Genomic DNA, 26,072 nt, shown 5'->3' on the forward strand with positions numbered 1-26,072 from the left:
GCAAGGGTCTAAAAGTGGTGACCCTTCAGCTGTTGCAAAACTACAAGTCCCATCAGGCATTGCATGGCTGACAGTTACAAGCATGACTCCCACAGGCAGAGGCATGACAGTTTCTCAAAAACTGGAGGGCCTCCAGTTTATGACTCCTGCTTTAAGGCATTTTGATATTTGCATAACTCCACTCAAGAGCCAACTCACTGCTTCTATAAGGGCTGAGGGTTCTTGAGAGGAGTACTGAGGCAGCTCTGTATAGCACCCTGCCGGCCCCTCCCGCCAGCATTGCACATAGAAGCCCATAGATCCCGTACACTCCCAAATAGGCAACACAAGAATGATTTTGGTTTGCAAAAAAAAGTAATTGCTCAAAAAAAACAAACAGAATCTTCCATATCTGTTCTGGTCAGGAAGGCTTGGATTGCACATGGACAAGAACGGGTCAATGCTTTTCCTATATGACATTGCCTGTGTTGGTCTTGGAGGCTCCTGATGTTTAGTCTCTTGTATTGTGCAATGGTGATCCCTGGGGGGAAGAGTGTAATTGGGCGGGGGTTAGGGGGAGGAGGAGGTGTTATTAACAAGGAACAGATGTTATAACACCCCCCCCCCCCGTCTTCTCATTCCGCCATTACTAGGAGGATCTGGGCACTGAGAGCGCCTGAGGCTGGAAAAACAGAGAAAGAGCCAAACGGACCGGCAACACAGAGATCGAAGGTAATGCACAAATAATGGGGGGGGGGGGTTACATGGGATGTGTATGGGTGATTGACCAGGAATGAGAATGCCGATCAGAGAAGTCAGAAATCAGCATGATGGAACCCAAGATTTCTAGAAGAAGGGATCACCATATACAGAAATGTCTATCTGTCCAGGCCTCTTCCCATCTCCATCTTGCCATCATGCTGCAGTTGACCTTTCTTAACAGCCAGGGCTTGGTACCCCTAAAAAAATCATAAATTCACATATTTTTTGCATGCATTATGTTTGTAAGCATAACATTTTCAATATTTTTTTCAGTGCCCTGAAAAAGTATTCATACCCCTTGAAATGTCCCACATTGTCATGTTACAACCAAAAAGGTAAACTAAATGTTTTAGGGGGATTTTATGTAATAGACCAACACAAAGTAGCACATAATTGTGAAGTGGAAGGAAGATGATAAATGATTCAAATAAATATGTGAAAAGTGTGGGGAGGCATTTGTATACCACCCCCCCCCCCCCCGAGTCAATACTTTGTAGAACCCCCTTTCGCTGCAATTAAGTCTTTTTGGGGATGTCTCTACCAGCTTTGCACATCTAGAGAGGACATTTTTGCCCATTCTTCTTTGAAAAATATCTCAAGCTCTGTCAGATTGGATGGAGAGCGTCTGTGAACAGCAATTGTCTTGCCACAGATTTACGTTAGGTCTGGACTGTGACTGGGCCATTCTAACACATGAAAATGCTTTGATCTAAACCAGGAGTCTTCAAACTACGGCCCTACAGTTGTTCAGGAACTACAATTCCCTTCATGCCCAGTCATGTCTGTGAATGTAAAAATGTTTTACAATGCCTCATGGGATGTGTAGTTCCGCAACAGCCGGAGCGCCGTAGTTTGAGGATACTTGATCTAAACCATTCCATTGTAGCTCTGGCTGTATGCTTAGGGTCATTGTCCTGCTGGAAGGTGAACCTACACCCCAGTCTCATCACTTTTGTAAACTCTAAGCCCTTGTACATACGGTTGGACATTCCGACAACCAAATCCGTCTGATTTTTTCCGACGGATTTTGTCCGACTGATTTTGACCGAAACTGTTGCATACACACGGTCGGACAAAGTTGTCGGAAAATCCGATTGTTCAGAACGTGATGACGTTATTTCGTTACTATGGGACTACGTTCCGGCTAGTAGCCAATAGCTTTGGTCTAGGAATTTGATCTGAGCATGCGTGGCACTTTGTCCGATCGGAATTCTCTACAAAAGATTCGGACAAAGTTCGATCGGATCATGTTGTCGGAAAATTTTATAGCCCAGCTCTAAAACTTTGTTGGTCGGCTATTCCAATGGAAACAGTCCGATGGAGGGCTAACAGGTTTTCTAAGATTTTAGAAAAATTGGTTGAAGATCATTACTTATTATTATTTACCACAACACTGGGTGTTCATTATACCCGCGTGGTGTCCCAAGATTTACAGGCTCACCCATAATAGGTGTGGTCTCTGTGCCTAAATACTATAGAGAGAGAAGATTTACAGGGGAAGGGTTCCCACTGAGAAGAGACACAGGCGGACCATGCTGCTTAATAAGGCATACATTTTATTAGAAAAATATATTTAATACAAAAAGGGCCAAGACCAGGTACCCACCACCAACACCAAGACAACGTTGTCTGTTTAAGAGCAGCTGAATCGCGCTTCAACCATGCATGCACACACCTATAACAAGGCTATTGTTAATTGGAGTGGGTCATGTTTATGGATCAGACTGTTGATCTTAAGCCCCATACACACTATCAGATTGTCTGCTGATTTTTTCCTTCAGGTTTACCAAAACCATGTAGTGGAAGGGCCTGCCTGATTACATACACATTGAAACCCCTAAGGTTTGACCTCATATTATATGGTTTTGGTAAATCTGATGGAAAAAATCAGCAGAAAATCTGATAGTGTGTATGGGGCTTTAGTGACATGCACCATGCGTAACAAAGTCCGTCCTGTCACTAGGTTTAATTAGAAACCCTTTTAACAAAAAGGACCCCTGTTAAAGGGTGGTTGATTGAGTCAAGCTGCTAGTCCCACAGAGACAGCATTCATTGGGATTGTAGCAGAACATAGCTGTCAGTGTGGAGAGATGATTATAATCCACAGTTAGTATCCAGTCCAAAGGCACAGATATACAGTTTCCTGGAGTGGAATTGCATGTATTCACAGGGTCCAACTGTTGGAAAAAACAATAGCTCAATGACGCTGTTATGAAGCTGGATAATACTGGCTGAGAGCTAACAAACAGGAGGAGGCAAAGTAAAAGGAGGCAATTGAAGGACCTATGGTCCGCTCACCCGACCATTCATGGAGAGATATAATCACAGTCTTGTACTATCTTTCTCCGGTCCGGGGGGGCTGTATGTGCCATCCTGTATGCTCCGTTTGTTGAGTGGGGTCCGTGGGGCTCCAGTGGGCAGTTTGCTGTCAGCACTGTGTAAGTGTCAGGTCCTCTGGGCCACAGTCCACTTGTCTCAGCCGAGATAGTCGGCTCTGGCTTCAGGCAATCAACTGCGCATGCACAAGCATGATGAGATACGTCATCCACGACACATAGAGCGTCTCTGTCGTGATGCCAAATCCGACATGTTTCACCAGGGACTCTGTTTTTTTTTTCAAGGGGCATGAATTGTGTTTCTATTTATACTGCAGTTAGTACCTCCCACTTTCAATTCAGGGTTGCTGTATAAAGAATCACCACTAGATGTCGTCTCCCATATAGAACATCACACACTATCTTTCTCTTCCACTATTCAATTATGTGCATACATTTGCAGACACTGATCGTTTTCAGCAAAAAAAAAAAAATAGAACAGGTTGAGTTAATAAATGTCTCAGATAATAAATGCCTTTCATGGTCGATGGACAAACGTTTTTTGTGTCCTTCCTCTGGGTCTATGTCACGCCTGCTGAGGTGATTTTTACATTAGCCACATTTTTTATATACTTCAGGCAGCTATTAGTCGATTACTCAAGATCTATATACAGTGGTGTGAAAAAGTGTTTGCCCCCTTCCTCATTTCCTGCTCCTTTGCATGTTTGTCACACTTAAGTGTTTCGGAACATCAAACCAATTTAAACAATAGTCAAGGACAACACAAGTAAACACAAAATGCAATTTGTAAATGAAGGTGTTTATTATTAAAGGTGAAAAAAAATCCAAACCATCATGGCCCTGTGTGAAAAAGTGATTGCCCCCCTTGTTAAAACATACTATAACTGTGGTTGTCCACACCTGAGTTCAATTTCTTTAGCCACACCCAGGCCTGATTATTGCCACACCTGTTCACAATCAAGGCATCACTTAAATAGGAGCTGCTTGACACAGTAAGGTCCACCAGAAGATCCTTAAAAGCTACACATCATGCCGAGACCCAAAGAAATTTAGGAACAATTGAGAAAGAAAGTAATTGAGATCTATCAGTCTGGAAAGGGTTATAAAGCCATTTCCAAAGCTTTGGGAATCCAGCGAACCAAAGTGAGAGCCATTATCCACAAATGGCGAAGACATGGAACAGTGGTGAACCTTCCCAGGAGTGGCCGGCCGCCCAAAATTACCCCAAGAGCGCAGCGACGACTCATCCAAGAGGTCACAAAAGACCCCACAACAACGTCCAAGGAACTGCAGGCCTCACTTGCCTCAGTTAAGGTCAGCGTTCATGCCTCCACCATCAGGAAAAGACTGGGCAAAAATGGCCTGCATGGCAGAGTTCCAAGGAGAAAACCACTGCTGAGCAAAAGGAACATCAAAGCTCGTCTCAATTTCTCCACAACACATCTTGATGATCCCCAAGACTTTTGGGACAACATTCTGTGGACCGATGAGACAAAAGTGGAACTCTTTGGAAGGTGTGTGTCCAAGTATATCTGGCGTAGAAGGAACACTGCATTTCATAAAAAGAACATTATACCAACAGTAAAATATGGTGGTGGTAGTGTGATGGTCTGGGGCTGTTTTGCTGCTTCATGACCTGGAAGACTTGCCGTGATAAAAGGAACTATGAATTCTGCTGTCTACCAAGAGATCCTGAAGGAGAATGTCCGACCATCTGTTCGTGTACTCAAGTTGAAATGAACTTGGGTTCTGCAGCAGGACAATGATCCTAAACACACCAGCAAGTCCACCACCGAATGGCTGAAGAAAAACAAAATGAAGACTTTGGAGTGGCCTAGCCAAAGTCCTGACCTGAATCCTATTGAGATGTTGTGGTATGACTTTAAAAAGGCTGTTCATGCTCGAAAACCCTCTAATGTAACTGAATTAGGACAATTCTGCAAAGATGAGTGGGCCAAAATTCCTCCAGGACGCTGTAAAAGCCTCATTGCACGTTATCGCAAACGCTTGGTTGCAGTTGTTGCTGCTAAGGGTGGCCCAACCAGTTATTAGGTTTAGGGGGCAATCACTTTTTCACACAGGGCCATGATGGTTTGGATTTTTTTTCACCTTTAATAATAAACACCTTCATTTACAAATTGCATTTTGTGTTTACTTGTGTTGTCCTTGACTATTGTTTAAATTGGTTTGATGTTCCGAAACACTTAAGTGTGACAAACATGCAAAGGAACAGGAAATGAGGAAGGGGGCAAACACTTTTTCACACCACTGTATGCATCCCTTTTGGGCTTAAACAAAATTATAATGATAAATGCGTTTTATTTTTATTTTTTTCCGGTTTAGCTAAATTTATGCTATCTTAAAATTAATAATCACATAACTTTCATACTTGTTGACTACTTTAACCACTTTCACACCGGACCATTTTGCTGGTCAAAGACCAGACCACTTTTTGCGATTCGGCACTGCGCCGTTTTAACTGACAATTGCGCGGTCGTGTGACGTGGCTTCCAAAAAAATTGACATTCTTTTTTTCCCACAAATAGAGCTATCTTTTGGTGGTATTTGATCACTCCTGCAGTTTTTATTTTTTGCACTATAAACAAAAAATAGAGCGACAATTTTGAAATAAACGCATTATTTTTTACTTTTTGTTATAATAAATATCCACCAAAAATATATATAAAAATGTTTTTCCCTCAGTTTAGGCCGATACGTATTCTTCTACATATTTTTGGTAAAAAAAAAAATTGCAATAAGCGATTATTGATTGGTTTGCGCAAAAGTTATAGCGTTTACAAAATAGGGGATAGTTTTATGGCATTTTTATTGATAATTTTTTTTTTTTTTTAACTAGTAATGGCGGCGATCAGCGATTTTTATTGTGACTGTGACATTATGGCGGACACATTGGCCATTTTTGACACATTTTTGGGACCATTGTCATTTATACAGCAATCAGTGCTATACAAATGCAGTGATTCCTGTGTAAATGACACTGGCATTGAAGGGGTTAACCAGGGGGTGGGAGTGTAGGGTTTAAGTGTGTCCTAGGGGCGTGTTACTAAATGTGGGGGGCTGGGCTTTGTGTTAGTGAACACTGATCTCTGCTCCAATCACATGGAGCAGAGATCAGCGTCACTTGTTGCTGGGCAGAACGGGGAGATGCTGTTTACATCGGTATCTCCTCGTTCAGCCGCCCCGTGAAACGATCGTGGGTATCCCCACGGCGACTGAGTCCACGAGACCCACGACTGGACTCACGGGGTCTCGACCGGCACTCAAGCACGCCGCCGCCGGCGCGCACGCGATGGCAGGGCGGCATTTTAAAATGGACGTACCTGTACGCTAATATGCCTGCCCATGCCATTAGGGAAGTGGTTAAAGTAAATCTACATAATGCAAGTTTAGGCCCTATCTGGAATGAATAGCCTATCTTCGTCGTTTTGAGCCACATTGGACGCATGTCAAATTATGTGAATATCTTTTGGTTTAATGAATACAGCTGCTGTGTATAAAGTAAAGTACAGTAATAAAAAACACTGAGAGACATATACAATCTTTCAGCCCTAATCAATTCATAGTGATATATGTGACTGCTGGAAATGCTGCATTGCAACTAATAGTCGCATAACCTTTATTTAGCTATTTTCTTCTGTTTTGTTTTGTTTTCTTTATATTTTATTTTCTATCGTTACATAGGTCTGATTCTATATCTTTATTATCTGAGACATTTATTAAGTCAACCTGTTCTATTTTTTTAATTTTAATTTTGCTGAAAACATATTGATCAGTGTCTGCAAATGTATTCCCATAATTGAGTGCCTCTGAATAGTGGAAGAGAAAGATAGTGTGTGATGTTCTATATGGGAGACAACATCTAGTGGTGATTCTTTATACAGCAACCCTGAATTGAAAGTGGGAGGTACTAACTGCAGTATAAATAGAAACACAATTCATGCCCCTCCTATCCTTGAAAAAGACACAGTCCCTGATGAAACATGTCGGATTTGGTATCACGACATAGACGCTCTATGCGTTGTGCATGCGCAGTTGATCCGCCTGAAGCCAGAGGTGACTATCCTCGGCTGAGACAAGCTGACGGTGGCCCAGAGGACCTGACACTTACACAGTGCTGACAGCAAACTGCCCACTGGAGCCCCACGGACCCCAACCAACAAACAGAGCATACAGGATGGCACATACAGCCCCCCCGGACCGGAGAAAGAGTACAGAACTGTGATTATATCTCTCCATGAATGGTTGGGTGAGCGGACCATAGGTCCTTCAATTGCCTCCTATTACTTTGTCTCCTGCTGTTTATTACCTCTCAGCCAGTATTATCCAGCTTCATAACAGCGTCATTGAGCTATTGTTTTTTCCAACAGTTGGACCCTGTGAATACATGCAATTCCACTCCAGGAAACTGTATATCTGTGCCTTTGGACTGGATACTAACTGTGGATTATAATCATCTCTCCACACTGACAGCTATGTTCTGCTACAATCCTAATTAAAGCTGTCACCGTGGGACTAGCAACTTGACTCAATCAACCACCCTTTAACAGGGGATCTTTTTGTTAAAAGGGTTTCTAATTAAACCTAGTGACAGGATGGACTTTGTCACGCATGGTGCATGTCACTAAGATCAACAGTCTGATCCATAAATGTTACCCACTCCAATTAACAATAGCCTTGTTATAGGTGTGTGCATGCATGGTTGAAGCGCGATGCAGCTGCTCTTAAACAGACAACGTTGTCTATTTTTAACATGATCTTGGTGTTGGTGGTGGGTACCTGGTCTTGGCCCTTTTTGTATTAAATATATTTTTCTAATAAAATGTATCCCTTATTAAGCAGCATGGTCCGCCTGTGTCTCTTCTCAGTGGGAACCCTTCCCCTGTAAATCTTCTCTTTCTTCTAAGATTGTCCTGTATTTGTCTCCATCCATCTTCTCATCAACTCTGACCAGCTTCCCTGTCCCTGCTGAAGAACCACCACATGATGCTGCCACCACCATGTTTCACGGTGGGGATGGTGTGTGCTGTGTTAGTTTTCCGCCACACATAGCATTTTGTTTTTAGGCCAAAAAGTTCAAAGTTGGTCTCATCTGACCAGAGCACCTTCTTCCACATGTTTGCTGTGTCCTCCACATGGCTTTTCACAAACTGAAAACAGGATTTCTTAAGGCTTTCTTTCAACAGTGACTTTCTTCTTGTCACTCTTCCATAAAGGGCAGATTTGTGGAGAACACGACTAATAGTTTTCCTGTGGACAGATTCTCCCCCCTGAGCTGTGGATCTCTGCAGCTCCTCCAGAGTTACCATGGACCTCTTGGCTGCTTCTCTGATGAATGCTCTCCTTGCCCGGCCCGGTCAGTTTAGGTGGACGGCCATGTCTTGGTAGGTTTGCAGTTGTGCCATACTCTTTCTTTTTTTTCTTTATTCTTTATTTTTCCTTTTTTTTTAATCATTACAAAACATTGATATACACCTCTCACCAAACAGTTTTATCCAAAAACATACAATCACATTACTTCCATAAATCCCCATCAATATTAATTATTAAATTGCCTTCTCATTCTTCCATTACAAATATATACCATTTTCTTTATCCCTCTCCCCTTCCCAACCACACCATATCCTGGTATAGCCTCTGTAGGCGCAAAAGTACCAGGAGAGAAAAAATAACATAAAAAAATAAAATAAAAAAATAAACAAAAAATAAATAAAAATAAAATAAATGAAAAAAAAAACATTCCTCTCTCTCCTCCCCTCTCCCTTCTCCTCACCCTCTATTCAGCTAAAATGACCCGTACCCTATATTGAAAATATGGGGCCCAAGTCCTCCGATATTTCTCCTCTTTTTCCTTCCGTGTCATAGTCAAATCCTCTATTTGTTGGATTTCTGAGACCCTTGCCAGCCATTGAGATCTTGAAGGAGGTATATTGCTTTTCCACAGAGCTGGAACAATGAGTTTTTATACTTGTCATTCGGTATCGGGGTATCATGTAATAAGTAAGCTGCTGGGTTTTCTCCAAGCACCACACCCGTGATCGCTTCTACCGTCACCTCAACCATCTTCCAAAAATCCCTCAGCCTTGGGCATTCCCAAAAGATATGTATCATGGTGCCTTCTGATTCCTCACATCTCCAACGAACATCAGATACTTGGGGAAACATCTGGTGTAGTGCTGCCGGGGGTTCTGTACCACCTAGTGAGGATTTTATACCCTCCTTCTTGATACCTACTTGCCAATGAGGCCTTATGGGCAAATAGTAAGATCCTCTCCTTTTGGGCCTGTGAGAAAGACACCCCCAGATCTGCCTCCCATCGCTGTATAAAAAGGCAGTATCTGTGGGGTCTCGACCTCAATTCCTCAATTAATAAGGCATATAGGTATGAAAAGAAGTGTCTCAGCAGTTCTCCCTTCAGACACAACTGATCAAATATCGATGGGTCACGTATTGCCCCAAACGCTCCCATCTTAGATCGGATATATGGAACTCAACTGCCCACCGATGCAGAAAGTCTAAGCCCTTGTACACACGGTCGGAGAATCTGTCGGAATGCGTCTTATCGGACCGTGTCGTCAGATAATCCGACTGTGTGTGGTCTGCATCGGACTGATTCCGTCCGAATCTCCGTCCGACCCAATTTTCCAACATGTTGGAAATATTTCCCGACCAACTGGGCCGGACGGACCTAATCCGATCATGTGTAGAGCATTTTCATCAGACCAAGTGCCACGCATGCTCAGATCAAATTCCTACATCAAAGCTATTGGCTACTAGCCTAAATGTAGTCCCATCGTAACGAAATTACATCATCACGTTTTGAAAGATCGGATTTTTCGCCAACTTGGCCCGACCGTGTGTATGCAACAGTTTCGGACACAATCCGTCGGACTAAATCTGACGGGCAAAATCCGACGGATTTGGTTGGCAAAATCTCCGACCGTGTGTACGTGGGCTAAGTCTGCTGAGAAGTTTCTTTCAATCTCTCTGATAGACATAACTCGCCCCTTCTGTTGAAAAACGCACGAGCCTACTGATGCCTCTACTTGCCAGAGCCCTAAAACAGGGATCTGTCATTCCTGGTTGAAAGGTTAAGGCTTACGTCTTCATTCCAGTCCGTCCCCAGCCACCAGAAGCGGCGGATGTTTGATCAGGGCTCACGATGGAACGGGAGCCCCGGTAAGAGTGGCGGGAAGGGGGGGGGACGTCCCCTCCCGCTCCTCCAGCATAACAGTCGAGTGGCTTTTAGCTGCATCCGTTGTTATGGCTGGAAAGCCAATCGCCCGCTCTAAAAAACAGTACCGGGAGGATGCCTGCAACTGCGGGCATCATCCCGGTATAATAACCTCTGTTATCCACCCACTGGAGGAGAGGCATTTTATAATGGGGAAAATTATCCGGAAAGATGGAGATTTTACATGCAACACAAACATCAGTGCAGTCCCATTCTCTTAATATCTTTATTTTAAACCTATCATCATCTACCCCCCCGGTATGTAATCTTTATTTTGCAGTGCCTCACCTTAAGAGCCCCAGCCTCCTTAATAGACAAACCATATCCCCTTGTTCGCTCACCCAACCCCCCCCCCCCCCAACTTTCTCAATAAAAAAAAAATGTATGCACATACTCACAAAAACACATATATGCATATAATCCTACATGCGCATACGCACCTACATGTACATACACACATGTGTACCTAATAACCCAGAATATCATTTGTAGGAGGAGGGACAGGGAGTAAGGGATAGGGGGAGGGATGGGTAGTAAGGGATAGGGAATAGCTCCCCCTCCCCCTACATGTGCACACCACCACACCCCTCCCCCTCCATATATATATATATATATATATATATATAACCCACCCTCCCCCCTATTTAAGAGGTCCTCTCAGCACTCCTTGGACCACATTATTCAAATTTGACAAGTGTATCCCCTCCCTCTCCACACCCTCTGTCATTACCAATCACATAAACGCACAGTCATAAAACACCCCACCCCCGCTCTCTCTCAAGCCCCTACATTTGAGAGGCTATATAAATAAAGTAATAATAATAAATAAATAAAAATCCTCCCCTTATCACATCCCTCCCATCCCCCCACCCCCCAACCTTCGTCCCAAAAACTCATACCCCCCACTTTTCCCATAATAGGAAATCTCCAATATACACATTATATCAGTGCCCCCTTTCCGTCTTCTTATCAGTGTATTTATCCAGCCCTCTGGAAATATTGCTGTTTTACAAAAAAACGCTATAATCCAAAATACATTCGTGACCATCAACCCAAAAGAAAAAGAAGAAAAAAAAAAAGAAGACCCCTTCTGTAAACTCCACCAGTGTAACATTAATTATACAGACATCAACCAAGTAAAACGTGATTTTCCTGAGTCAATAAAAAAAAAAAAAAAAAAAAAACCCTCCTCCCGTTATCATACCCCATCGATACGTGGCACCCTTAGTGTTGAGTGTATGGTCCAGGTCCTCCTGACCAGCCCCCAGGAAGGCTACGGCCTGGGGTGCGGTTCCACCCGACTTTGATGCTTCAGGGCTGGCTAGCCCAAGGCAGAGGAACTAAGGAAGGATTCCAGGGTGGATGGGTGCCGTCTCCGGTCCAGAAGAGACCCGGTGTACTTTGAGCATTCCAGGGGAGGACTCTTTAGAAGGACACCACGCCCGAGGTTGGTTTTTCTTAACAAGAGCCTGGAAGGGCTGAAGTAACCGAGAGAATCTGGTCTTGTGGATATCGCCAAGCAGGCTGAAAGATCCAGGTATCCTACAAGTGTTCTACAGCTTAGTTTCCCTACATGTTCTACAACAACGTCTGTGACAAAGACTTTGTTCCTGAGTAAACACCTTGTTGGCTGCTCGGCCTTGTGAGAGAGGGACTGTCCAACCTGAGTGATCATCCAGCTGTGAATGGCTATTCTCTGAATACAGTCAAAGTAAGCAAGTTCCTTAACGTTTATAGACTTTGACATTGAGAGAACCTGAACTTTCCTTTCCAACCCTCTGATCCCAAGTTAAAAGACTGTTCAATGGTTGACGTTTGCAAATAAAAGTCCATTCAAGTGGATCTATCGTCAGTCTCAAGTTACTGGGTCATCTACCACGGGACATCCCCTAGACGTGTCACAAGGAGAACGGAAGGTAACAGTAAGCCCAAAAATAACCAGCAGCTCCTTCGGGGGTTAGTGCTACACGTGTCCCTTTGTGTTGGTCTATCACATAAAATCCCAATAAAATACATTTACGTTTTTGGTTGTAACATGACAAAATGTGGAACATTGCAAGGGGTATGAATACTTTTTCAAGGCACTGTATACATACTTATACTATGCACAGGGATTTTTGTTCAGTGGGAACACAGGAGAACGCAGTTCTGGCACCTCAAGCACTGAATGTATGCAATGGCAAGGGTTGCTGGGGGATGTGTTGGAGGGTCTACTGATAATGCTGGCTGGGGGATCTATTGTTGCTGGAGGAGATCTATTTTTGTTTGTGCATGTGGGGGGGGTCTATTGCTGCAGGGGATCTATTGTTGCTGGAAGGGATCTACTCTTATGGGAAGGGTCTATTGTTTCTAACTGCTGGAAGGTCCATTGATGCTGGCTGTAGGGAGATCTGCTGTTGCTGCTGAGAGCCTATTGTTGCTGGAGGGGTTATTTGTTGTGGGTGGTCCATTGTTGCTATAGCAATAGACCCCCTAGCAACAATGGACTACCTGCAACAAAATGTCACCCCCCCACAATAGACTCCGAGCGGCAACAACGGATCTCCCCACAGCCAGCATCAATAGACCCTTCAGCAGTCAGTAACCATAGAACCCTCCCACAACAGTAGATCCCTCCCAGCAACAATTGACCCATCAGCAACATAAGACCCACTCCCAGCAGTGTCCTCCTCCAGGATTAAGAACATGTCCTTTTTAAATATATGAGCACAGGGTGTGTATGTGGCATGAGATTGTCATCATCATACCCATAATCTATATAAAATAAAATCCTTTTCATGTTGGGATTTCACTGCAGGTGTGACTTACCACATTATCCGGTTGCCCATATCTGCACCCACTCCCTATGTTTATGGGGGGTGTGGTATTCATGTGACCTCTCGTGAGCCACGCCATTGGTTCTCTGACGCTACCTCCTTTCCCCTTGGTATCCTGGCGGTAGACATGGACCGGGTAACATTCCAGATATGTGAAGGAAATCGAGGCACCACCTTATGGGGGAACTCCATCAAAAATATCACAACTCATTTTATCTCTTTGGAAGTACATCTTTGGGTAAATGATATTAACAAATATGAGGTATTTCCAACACAAATAATACATAATACTTGATGTATTCATTCAGTGAAATTTTGTTTTATCAACAGACCACCATTTCTCTGAAGAAGACCCCCCAGGGGGTTGAAACGCGTTAGAATTATATATATTTTTACTGTTATTATAATATACAGTGTAATTTATAGTTGTGTCTGTTAATGTACGCCCATGGATATCGTTGTACTCTGTACAGTGGTGTGAAAAAGTGTTTGCCCCCTTCCTCATTTCCTGTTCCTTTGCATGTTTGTCACACTTAAGTGTTTCGGAACATCAAACCAATTTAAACAATAGTCAAGGACAACACAAGAAAACACAAAATGCAATTTGTAAATGAAGGTGTTTATTATTAAAGGTGAAAAAAAATCCAAACCATCATGGCCCTGTGTGAAAAAGTGATTGCCCCCCCTTGTTAAAACATACTATAACTGTGGTTGTCCACACCTGAGTTCAATTTCTCTTGCCACACCCAGGCCTGATTATTGCCACACCTGTTCACAATCAAGGCATCACTTAAATAGGAGCTGCTTGACACAGTAAGGTCCACCAGAAGATCCTTAAAAGCTACACATCATGTCGAGACCCAAAGAAATTCAGGAACAATTGAGAAAGAAAGTAATTGAGATCTATCAGTCTGGAAAGGGTTATAAAGCCATTTCCAAAGCTTTGGGAATCCAGCGAACCACAGTGAGAGCCATTATCCACAAATGGCGAAGACATGGAACAGTGGTGAACCTTCCCAGGAGTGGCCGGCCGCCCAAAATTACCCCAAGAGCGCAGCGACGACTCATCCAAGAGGTCACAAAAGACCCCACAACAACGTCCAAGGAACTGCAGGCCTCACTTGCCTCAGTTAAGGTCAGCGTTCATGCCTCCACCATCAGGAAAAGACTGGGCAAAAATGGCCTGCATGGCAGAGTTCCAAGGAGAAAACCACTGCTGAGCAAAAAGAACATCAAAGCTCGTCTCAATTTCTCCACAACACATCTTGATGATCCCCAAGACTTTTGGGACAACATTCTGTGGACCGATGAGACAAAAGTGGAACTCTTTGGAAGGTGTGTGTCCAAGTATATCTGGCGTAGAAGGAACACTGCATTTCATAAAAAGAACATTATACCAACAGTAAAATATGGTGGTAGTAGTGTGATGGTCTGGGGCTGTTTTGCTGCTTCAGGACCTGGAAGACTTGCCGTGATAAAAGGAACTATGAATTCTGCTGTCTACCAAGAGATCCTGAAGGAGAATGTCCGACCATCTGTTCGTGTACTCAAGCTGAAACAAACTTGGATTCTGCAGCAGGACAATGATCCTAAACACACCAGCAAGTCCACCACCGAATGGCTGAAGAAAAACAAAATGAAGACTTTGGAGTGGCATAGCCAAAGTCCTGACCTGAATCCTATTGAGATGTTGTGGTATGACCTTAAAAAGGCCGTTCATGCTCGAAAACCCTCTAATGTAACTGAATTAGGACAATTCTGCAAAGATGAGTGGGCCAAAATTCCTCCAGGACGCTGTAAAAGCCTCATTGCACGTTATCGCAAACGCTTGGTTGCAGTTGTTGCTGCTAAGGGTGGCCCAACCAGTTATTAGGTTTAGGGGGCAATCACTTTTTCACACAGGGCCATGATGGTTTGGGTTTTTTTCACCTTTAATAATAAACACCTTCATTTACAAATTGCATTTTGTGTTTACTTGTGTTGTCCTTGACTATTGTTTAAATTGGTTTGATGTTCCGAAACACTTAAGTGTGACAAACATGCAAAGGAACAGGAAATGAGGAAGGGGGCAAACACTTTTTCACACCACTGTATATAAGAGTCCGCTTTTAAACTGCTCAGGTAGAGCTCATGTTTTTTACCAAATATTAAAATACGTTTTATATTATTTATCATGCGTTAGTACTGTTTTTTTTGCTGCCTAAAAACCCCGTTTTGTGGGGGAACTTGTTCTATTCTGATTCATCTGGGGTGAGCAGCACTCTCCTAGCTCTATGTAGCAATGTGTTCTTTTCGACTACTACTAATAGGGGGTACAAAAGTACCCCTACCATTTCACAAAGAAAGTGTAAAAATAGTTAAATAAGACAAACACACTTTTGAAAAATTCCTTTATTAAAAATAAAAAAAATAAAAAAAAGATTCCAGCGGTGCTAATCCACTCTTGCTATCCAGCGACAGATCTCCGGGGTCCAGTGATGGCTGATCTGATCCAGCGATGGGGGATCTCTCAGTCCAGCGCTGTCCATGCATCCGTCTTCTGTCTCCACTGCGGAGACACTGCGGGGCTCACCTGACCCCGCCCCCTCTGATGCTGGTGAGGAAAGCTATGGGGTTCCCCAGTGACGTATGGGTGACCCCGTCCCCTCTGTCATTAGGGAATCCCTGGCTCCCCTCACCAGCGTCAGAAGGGGTGGGGTCAGGCGACGGGTGGCCCCGCCCTCCTAATATAAGAAACGTCAGCGCTGGGATCCCCGCAGTGTCTCCGCAGTGGACACAGAAGATGGATGCATGGACAGCTCTGGACTGAGAGATCCCCCATCGCTGGATCAGATCAGCCATCGCTGGACCCCGGAGATCCGTCGCTGGATAGCAAGAGTGGATTAGCACCACTGGAATCTTTTTTTTTTGTTTTTTTATTTTTAATAAAGGAATTTTTCAAAAGTGTGTTTGTCTTATTTAACCATTTTTACACTTTCTTTGTGAAATCCCCTTACCATTTCAAACAGGGGAGGGCCGGGATCTGGGGGTCCCCTTGTTAAAGGGGGCTTTCAGATTCTGATAAGCCCCCCACCCGCAGACCCCCACAACGACCGCTCAGGGTTGTGGGGATGAGGCCCTTGTCCACATCAACATGGGGACAAGGTGCTTTGAGGGGTCACAGACCCCCAAAGCATCCTCCCAATGTTTAGGGCATGTGGCCTGGTATGGTTCAGGAGGGGGGGGCGCTCTCTCGTCCCCCCCTCTTTTCCTGCGGCCTGCCAGGTTGTGTGCTCGGATAAAGGGTCTGGTATGGATTTTTAGGGGGACCCCCATGTCAATTTTTTTTTAAATATTATCCATACCAGACCTGAAGGGCCTGGTAATTGAATTTAGGGGAACCCCCACGCTTTTTTTTTTCTTTAATCAATGAATGAATGAATTGTCGGCTAATACAGAGAACACTCATTGAGTGTTCTCTGTATTACGGGAGCCGACAATATAGCCGCAAGTGATTTTAAAAGACTTTTTTTCCTGCAGAAATGACACTTTGTGCAGGTACAGTTCTAAGCATGGGAAACATGCGCCCCTTCACAGGCATACTATAGACACCCCCCAGGTACGACATTTAAAGGAATATTACACTTTTATTGTTTCACTTTAATCATTATTAAAATCACTGCTCCTGAAAAAACGGCTGTTTTTAAAACTTTTTTTTGCATTGGAGACCCGGGCAGGACCCGGGTCCCCAAAAACTTTTTTCAGGACAGTAACCTGCATATTAGCCTTTAAAATTAGCACTTTAGATTTCTCCCATAGACTTGTACAGGGTGTTCCGGCTTTTCGAATTTGCTGCGAACAGCCCAAATTGTTCACTGTTCGCTGAACAAGCGAACAGGCAATGTTTGAGTCGAACATGAGTTCGACTAGAACTCGAAGCTCATCCCTAGCCCTGAATATATACATATACAGCTTGAAGATTTTATATAGTGACAGCAATGTTCAATAATAAGGTTAGGAAGCCGTTGAGTAGATTTTTCTTTGGCTCTACACAAGGATCCAACAGATAGCTCTTTTTAACCGTTTCATAATGAATGGAAAACAAATCCTAATACCTGAACACAATTGCCTTATCCTGTGACTTGTTACCCCATCTCTGCTCCCCTCGTTCCCAGTCCTAGTCTTGCTCATGCCCTGTTTAGTTCAGCTTCCACCATTTGTATATAGTGTGTTATAGTTGGATTGCTGGTTTGGTTTTGCATCACTGTCACACTACTGTCAGGACCTGAATTACACGGTGATTCCTAGAGCTGAAGAGTGCAGTTCCAGTGGCCACCAGCAGGTGCCTTTCAGCAGCCAGCAGATCCTAGTAAATAGATTCCACCTGATGCTGGCTGCTGGGAAGGTATATAATCCCTTGCTTGACTTTTCATCAACACTTCAGTGTTTTGCCTAATAGCCATATACCTGCTTGTGGATTATATTGATACTGATTGCTGCCTTATCATATATCTTGTTAGCCCATCTCTGCTTCCTTTGTTCCCAATCTAAGTCCTGCTCATGCCCTGTTTATGACAGCTTCCCTCTATTTGTATGTGGTGTATTGTAATTAGGCTGTTGGTTTGGTTTGGTTTTGCTTCACTGCCTGTCAGGACCTGGACGACCTTCTGGTGGCACTGTGGTTCCCAGAGCTGAAGGGCACAATTCTAGTGGTCTCCCAGCAGCCAGCAGGTCCCAGTAATTAGACTCCACCTGATGCTGGCTGCTGGGAAGGTATATAATCCCTTGCTTAACTTTTCATCAACACTTCAGTGTTTTGCCTAATAGCCATATACGTGCTTCTGGATTATATTGATACTGATTGCTGCCTTATCATATGTCTTGTTAGCCCATCTCTGCTTTCCTTGTTCCCAATCTAAGTCCTGCTCATGCCCTGTTTATGACAGCTTCCCTCTATTTGTATGTGTTGTATTGTAATTAGGCTGTTGGTTTGGTTTGGTTTTACTTCACTGCCATGCTACTGTCAGGACCTGGATGACCTGCTGGTGGCACTGTGGTTCCCAGAGCTGAAAGGTGCAATTCCAGTGGTCTCCCAGCAGCCAGCATGTCCCAGTAATTAGACTCCACCTGATGCTGGCTGCTGGGAAGGTATATACCTCCTTACTTTACTTGACTTTTCATCAATGCTCCAGTATTTTGCCTATTAACCCTATACCTGGTGTCTCCCAGCAGATCCCAATAAACAAGCTCCACCCGATGCTGGCTGCTGGGAGATACTGGAACTGTGCACTTAAGCTCTGGGGACCACAGTGCCACCAGCAGGTGATCCATGTCCTGACAGGGGCCTCCAGATACATACGTAAATACATAGTACTCCTACTCATTCACAAAAAAAATGTAAAGTGTAAATAAAAACAAGACATTGCTTTGGACAAGTCATTTAATTAAAATACAGATCCACATCAATCATGGTGCCTGATGCCCACTGACCTTGCCGAAAGAAAGACAAAAAAATGTCCTCCACGCTCAACTTGTTCAACACTTATCTTGTGCTGAATGACAGGTCCAGGGGATGACAGGCTGGGTCTCCTCGAAATCGACCATATTTGGACATGACCATACATGGTCAATGATGTTACTTGTACCCCGTGATGTCATTAAACAACTATGGTCATGTCCAGATATGGTCACTGGCATCCTCTGGTAGGCCAAACACCCCTTTGTAAATATCAGTTGTCATCAGCCAGACCTGTCATTCGGCATGAGGGAAGCGATGGAACGAGATGTGTTCAGACTTCCGTTTAGACTGAACATTCAGCTCATACCTACTGGTGATTTCTTTGGCCACTTATTGAAGCCCAGATACCTTTGGTCATAACATTTTTGTCTGTTTCCACTAACAAATGCTGACTATTGCTTAGCAGAGGGTGATACGTTTTTTATTTATTTTTAGGCTATTCCGAGAGATGGAGCTGAGTGTGCTGGTGTTGCTGTTGGTGGTCTCTGTGTCTCTTGCACAGGAAGGTAAGTAACAGAGCCTGAGTACACTTACTGCAAGAAAAAATAAGCTATGTGTAATATTTCCACTCGTCTCCGCTTTTCTATTTCTCTTTATTTAAAGAGGTTCCACAAGGAAGAGCTTGGCTCTTCCCCCTTCCCTGTTGGAAGCTCTGCTTACTGAATTACAGCCCTTAGATCAGAGTTTCCATTGGAAAGCTGGGGGGGTTATATGAGGTCTAAGCCATGACCTGAGTTCATCCACATGGAGACAGACAACTTCTCTAAGAATTGTCATAGACACCAGTCGTGGCTGGTGCTTCATCCGTGCTTCATGGGGGGGGGGGGGGCGGCATACAAACCTGAGACATTCACCCCCGGTTGCTCCAGACATCTACCCCATCCAGGTCGTGGCTGCGCCTTCCACCCTCTGTCTCCTCCATGTCGCTGCTTCTACTCCCGGCTAATCGGGTCTTAGGACTCCTGGCCAATCAAGTCTCAGAACCCACTTCCTGATTGGCCAGGAGGGGAAACAGGAAGACATTGGCGAATATTAATTTGCTAATGACACAGAACTGAATGGGCTCAGGGTGGAATGCTCTGCCCACCATTTTTTTGAAGCCAAGTAAAGCCCCAGGCTCTAATCATGTGCAATAAAAAAACAAAAAACAACATTGAAAATCAAGCATCTAGCACCCTGCAAGTAGATTAGGGGCTGGGCACATGGGTAAGGTCCACCCTGTATGGATGGGGTGCCACTGATAGACACCCATTTGTGGCATGTAGTCTGAGTGAAGTATTGGCCTGGTATTGGACAAGTGTTGGGGTCACAAGGATTTTAATTGAAGCAGCACACCACTGCTAAGAGGTCCAGATACAGCTTTATTATATTAAAAATCAGGGATACAATCCTAAAAATATCCAACATGTTTCGCCCCCCCCCCCTTCCTCAGGGCTTGACTGACAACAATGTGAACAAACCAAAAGTGAACTAAACTTACAATTGTATTTTTCCCAGTGTGAATTCAGAAGCTTGTCAGTTGGTAGACTTGGGGTCGGTCATCCAGCACAGCAGTTTTCTGCCTTTTGAAACCGGAAACAACAGAAAGTCATAAAGTTAACCACTTGCCACCCGCCAACAATAACTTTACTGCTGGTGGGCAGCAGCCCCAGGCACCGCAACGTACCCATACACTGCAGTGAACTTCCTGGTTTTCAGGCGCACATGCGCACCCCTTGCTGATCTGTGCTGTGATTGGCCACAGCACAAGTTTGTCAGCAGGTTTCAGCCAATGATTTTGGCTGCATGCCTGCTGATCAGTTGTCGCCAATCACAGCACAGATTTCTGCGTTTACAAACACAGAGAACTCTGTGTACACAGCGATCTGGCTGCTTTTCTCACTGAAATCTTGTAAGTAAAAGCAGCACACATTGCACTGGCTAGACACACACACAGTTACCCACTTGATTGCCCTTCTGGTTACCCCTGTCACCCAGCCAGTGTCCTTAGTACAGTGTATAATATTATCCCTGATCACAGTATTAGTGTCACTAGCAACGTCAGTGTCAGTTAGTCAGTTAGTGTTCCTACCAGCCAGTGCCAGTTAGGGCTGGATTATCGAGTGACCGGATGAGCAAATTATGTATCTAGAGATGTATCTAGTGATGTATCTAGAACTATCAGCTTAAAGTGGTTTTAAACCCTTACATATATCCAGTGAAGTGACTGGCCTCAGGTGATACAGAGATGAAACAAATCCTCCTATATAAGTTTGTAGCACTGGCCCCCGAAGGAGCTGCTGGTTTTATTGGGCTTACTGTTACCTTCTTGACCTCGTCTCTGTCTCGGGTTTCCCGTGGTAGATGGCCCAAAGAAATGCAGAAACTGACACTGGATCTTCTTTTGGGTTATTTATTTGAAATAGAAACAAGATCTCTCAGTTTAAGGTAGACCTCCTCTCACCAGGCCTAGCAGCCGGTAGGGTGTTAAGTGAAGTAAAGTCTCTGTCTAAGACTTGAGCATAGAGTACTTGAGAAAAAGTCTCTGCCACAGACTTGAGCGTAACTGAGGGACGTAGACAAATTTATCGAGCCATTATACGGTACCAGTATCTCTCAGCCGGTCCGGCAATATTGTATGGGTGTGGATCCATGAAGTGTCCTTCAACTGAGCCTCCAGGCTCCTTCACAGAAGCCAGCCTTGTGCATAGCCTTCTCCTGAAGAGTCCTCCCCTGCATGTTTCTCCAGTTGCTGGGCCTCTCCTTAGATAAAACGGCACCAGACCACCCTTGAATCACCAGGCCTCGACATCCATTCAGGCCTGTCCCTGCAGTTGCTGTGTCTCGGGCTATCCAGCCCCGAGATTTGGACATGCATGGAACCACACCCCAGGCCAGGAGGGCCACGAGGGCTGGTCAGGAGGACCAGGACCAAACAGACAGAAAATCTTCTGGCACGGAACCCGTAACATGTGATGTCAGCACCTTAAATACCACCTCCCAGAATGCACAGCAGGAGAACACTCCGACTGGGCTGGTTCAGAGAAAACGTGGCACTCAATACACCCAGCTAAACTCCGTTCTACCACTTGCCAGTGGTGACAGCGACACCTGCAGCCAAGGAGAACCCAGTGCAACCCAACTGGACTGGTACTGAAATCATTATTTAGTACAATTAGCCCCAAAACCCAACTGTGGTTTCAGGAATACCGTATATACTCGAGTATAGGCCGACCCGAATATAAGCCGAGGCCCCCAATTTACCCCCAAAAAACTGGAAAACATATTGACTTGTGTATAAGCCGAGGGTGAGACATGGCTGTCCATCCCTGTGTGTCCGTCCATCCCTGTGTGTGTGTCCGTCCATCCATCCCTGTGTGTGTGTCCATCCATCCATCCCTGTGTGTGTGTCCATCCATCCATCCCTGTGTGTGTGTCCATCCATCCATCCCTGTGTGTGTGTCCATCCATCCATCCCTGTGTGTGTGTCCGTGCAGCCTTGTGTGTGTGTCCGTGCAGCCTTGTGTGTCCAGCCTACCTGTGTCCCGAGCCTCCGTCCCGTGCCTCCGTCGTCCCGTGCCTCCGTCGTCCCGTGCCTCCGTCGTCCCGTGCCTCCTCCGTCCCGTGCCTCCTCCGTCCCGTGCCGAGCCGAGCCTCCGTCCTTCCAGGATCGCCGCTCTTCATCGGCGCCTCGGCGGCCATTCTACCTTTCAAAAGCCGCGCCTCCGCCTGTGATAGGCGGAACACTCAATTTCCCAGCAGTCTGTGTTCCGCCTATCACGGACATCCTCTCATCCTCGTCCGTAGTACGAGGATGAGCGGATGTCTGTGATAGGCGGAACACTGACTGCTGGGAAATTGAGTGTTCCGCCTATCACAGGCGGAGGCGTGGCTTTTGAAAGGTAGAATGGCCGCCGTCTGTCTGCTCGATACGCTGATCGGGCAGGCAGACGGCGATGACTCGAATATAAGCCGAGGGGGGCACTTTCAGCCTCAAAAAAGAGGCTGAAAATCTCGGCTTATACTCGAGTATATACGGTATTCATTTTCAAAAACATATAGTGCATGCTCGTCAGGAGCCAGTGCTACAAGTTGTACCTGTTTATCTGTGGTCTTCTCTTCTCTACAGCCATTCATGGCATACAAACCAATGTTTCATCAGCTCCAGAATCAGGGGGCGGGGATCTGATGTCACACACTGAACAGCATAGAGCAGATCCCCATAAGTAAGCTCTGGTGGGTGGAGTAAAACAAGTTAAGGGCATGGCCCTTGGGGCTGTCCAGTCCGAGACTGCCATACATTATCATACAGAAGGTCTTGTCTTGACATGTGGCTTTTGGGACACCCAATCACTTGCTACCATTGTCTGGAGCATAGATGAGATCCCTTCCTCGCCAGCACTCCCAGTGGTGGACACAGGCCTTCATTCCCATACAGCCTGAGCGGCTCACACAAATATCTTTGGTTTGTATAGAGCTGAGTGTAATCTGAGACGTGAGTGGTCAGCCCCCCCCCTCCCCTTTAATAGTCTCATACGGAAACCTGCACAACTGAAACTGTCAATCACCTGCTGTGTGCTGGAAGGGAGCGGGGCTGTCTTCTGGGACTGTCTGGTTCAGCAAAACCTGTCAGGTTTGAGAATACAAGGGAGGCAGTATTAAGGACATTGGTTTGACTAGGAGTTATTTTAGAAACAGACTGAATTTACTGCTGGGTGTTATAAAATTGTGTTTCAAGTATGCATACACTTGTTAATGCATGTATATATATATATATTTTTCCCCTTTTTATGTATGTTCTTGAGTCTGTACTATGTTTAAAATAAATAAAATAATTGGAAAAAAAGAAATCACACTAGGTGCCTTGGATTGAACCAAGTATTATAGAAGGATATGTACCACTTTAAAGCCCAACTCCCTAAAGCCCCCTCTTTCCATATAAAAATAAATAAATTATACAAAAATTATATAATTATTATTTAAATCTTCTGGCTGATCTGTGACATAACAGGTCCTTGCTATATCCTTTGGCGGCAGTGGAGAGGTCCTTACTCTTGAAAAGCTTGACACTCAACCAGTGGTGGCTGGTGTTTTTTTGTGGGGACAGCAAACAACCCCCCCCCCTTGTCAAGGCCATCTCAGCACCCACCCGCACTTACCCCAGCGGGCAAGTTGTAGGCTCCAGAAGGTAGCGGTTGGTTTCCGTGGGCAGTGGGTTGCGGATTTCACCAGGCAGAGTTGGGCTTTGGTGGGTTGCATTCTCCAGTGGCAACAGGCTTCTATGGATGGCGGGCAGGCTCCTGTGTCTTCTGTGAAGCTCCTCCCTTCTTCTCCTAAGTGTTCAATAGGATCATCTGTCCTTTCAGCCAATCAGGTGATGGGTATCAGATCCGCTTCTCGATTGGCCGGGAAAAGGATCAGTGTTGCAACAGCAAATATTCAGTCATTGCTGCAACACACCTGGTTGGGCTCCGGACGCTATGCTCTGCGTCCCGAGCTCCCCCTATTTTGAAGCCTATTAGAGCCTCTGGCTCTAACCAGTGCTTCAAAAAACACTCCCCTGCCCATCCCTGCCATGGAAATTCATGTGCCCAGCATCCTGAAAGGGACCGGGTGCATGGATAAGGAGGGCATCGGCATGCATATGGGGAGGCGGCTGTGCACCCACAATGGACGGGTCGCCCCTGCACTCAACTAGCATAGTGATCAGCGTGGGATCAGGTAGTCTGCAGGGGGCAGCACCGAGAGGAGGTCAGTACTGCATCCAAAGCTTTTTTGAATACGCTGGCCAATGAATTATTGTTTTACTTTGCCAAAAGTGAAGTAGGACTTTAGGGTGATCACATTATGTGTGCTTTCTATAATGTGATTTATCTATTATGGGATTACCATCCAAAGGAAGAGAAAGGTTGTGCTCTTCTCTTACTAAGTTGCAGATTCTTGTAAAATTGAGCTGTCCAATCTACTATGATCATTAACCACCTCGGGGCACTTTCACCCCCTTCCTTCCCAGACCAATTTTCAGCTTTTAGCCCTTGTACACACGGTTGGACATTCTGACGGAATATGTCCGATCGGACCGTGTTGTCGGATAACCGACCGTGTGTGGGCTCCATCGGACTGTTTCCGGCGAAATATCCGACCGACAAAGTTTTAGAGCTGGGCTATAAATTTTTCCGATAACATGATCCGATCGGACTTTTTCCAATCGTTTGTAGAGAATCCGGATCGGACAAAATGCCACGCATGCTCAGATCAAATTCCTAGACCAAAGCTATTGGCTACTAGCCTGAGCGTAGTCCCGTCGTAACTAAAAAACATCATCACGTTACGAACGATCGGATTTTCCGAAAACTTTGTCCGGCCGTGTGTATGCAACACCAGTTTCGGACAAAATCCGACGGATTTTGTTGTCGGAATGTCCGACCGTGTGTACAAGGGCTTAGTGCTCTCACACTTTCAATGATAATTACTCAGTCATGCTATACTGTATCTAAATTACATTTTTTAATTTTTTCCAGGGGGTGTCCTATGCCCACATACTTTTGGTAATTGGTGTTCCTCATTCCCCAAAAAGTTGGGTGATATTAATATATATATATAGCACTGACCCCCGAAGGAGCTGTTGGTTTTTTTAGGCTTACCGTTACCTTCTTGACCTCGCCTCCATCTAGGGGTTCCCGTGGTAGATGGCCAAAAGAAATGCAGAAACTGACACTGGATCCTCTTTTGTGTTTATTTTAGAAGATAACACAGTTTCTTAATAAAAGGTAGAGAGTTAGAAAGGAAGTTCAGGGACTTTTTTTTGGAACTGCAAAATCCAGAGAATAAACGTTTCACAGCTGGATTCTCACAACCACCGGATAGACCTCCTCTCACTAGGCCTAGCAGCCGGTAGGGTGTTAAGTAAAGCAAAGTCTCTGCCACAGACTTGGATGTAGAACACTTGAGAAATAAAAGTCTCTGCTACAGACTTGGACGTAACTGAAGGATGTAGACAAATTTAGAGAACTATCATATGGTACCAGTATCTCTCAGCCGGTTCGGCGATACCATATGAATATAGATCCACAAAGTGTCCTTCAACTCAGCTTCCAGGCTCCTTCTGAGAAACCAGCCTTGCGCATGGTCTTCTCCCAAAGAGTCCTCCCCTGGATGCTTCTCCAGTTGCTGGGCCTCTCCCTAGATGAGACGGCACCGGACCACCTTTGAATCGTTATGGCCTCATATCCATTCAGGCCTGTCCTTGCAGTTGCTTCGCCTCGGGCTATCCAGCCCCGAGGCTCGGAATTGCATGGATCCGCACCCCATGCCAGGAGGGCCATGGGGGCTAGTCAGGAGGACCAGGACCAAACAGACAGAAAATCTCTTCTGGACCGGAACCCAGAAGCACGTGATCGCAGTACCTTAAATACCACCTACCAGAATGCACAGCAGGACAACACTCCCAC

At 45.0% G+C, this 26,072-nt stretch overlaps 1 protein-coding gene across 1 annotated transcript in view; it reads left to right on the forward strand.

The window, feature by feature from the left end:
* Nucleotides 1-605: 605 nt before the first annotated feature.
* Nucleotides 606-26,072, forward strand: part of LOC143961861 (C-reactive protein-like) — a 38,497-nt gene continuing 13,030 nt past the window's right edge. The window contains exons 1-2 of the mRNA XM_077471197.1: nt 606-711; nt 19,078-19,148. Of these exons, the coding sequence (XP_077327323.1) occupies nt 19,091-19,148 (58 nt within the window). The 5' untranslated portion in view covers nt 606-711; nt 19,078-19,090. The remainder of the gene's footprint in view (nt 712-19,077; nt 19,149-26,072) is intronic.

Source organism: Lithobates pipiens, unplaced genomic scaffold, assembly GCF_037356315.1.
Source record: "Lithobates pipiens isolate NorthernLeopardFrog02 unplaced genomic scaffold, aLitPip1_a1.2 Scaffold_8, whole genome shotgun sequence".
Classification (NCBI taxonomy): Eukaryota; Metazoa; Chordata; class Amphibia; order Anura; family Ranidae; genus Lithobates; species Lithobates pipiens.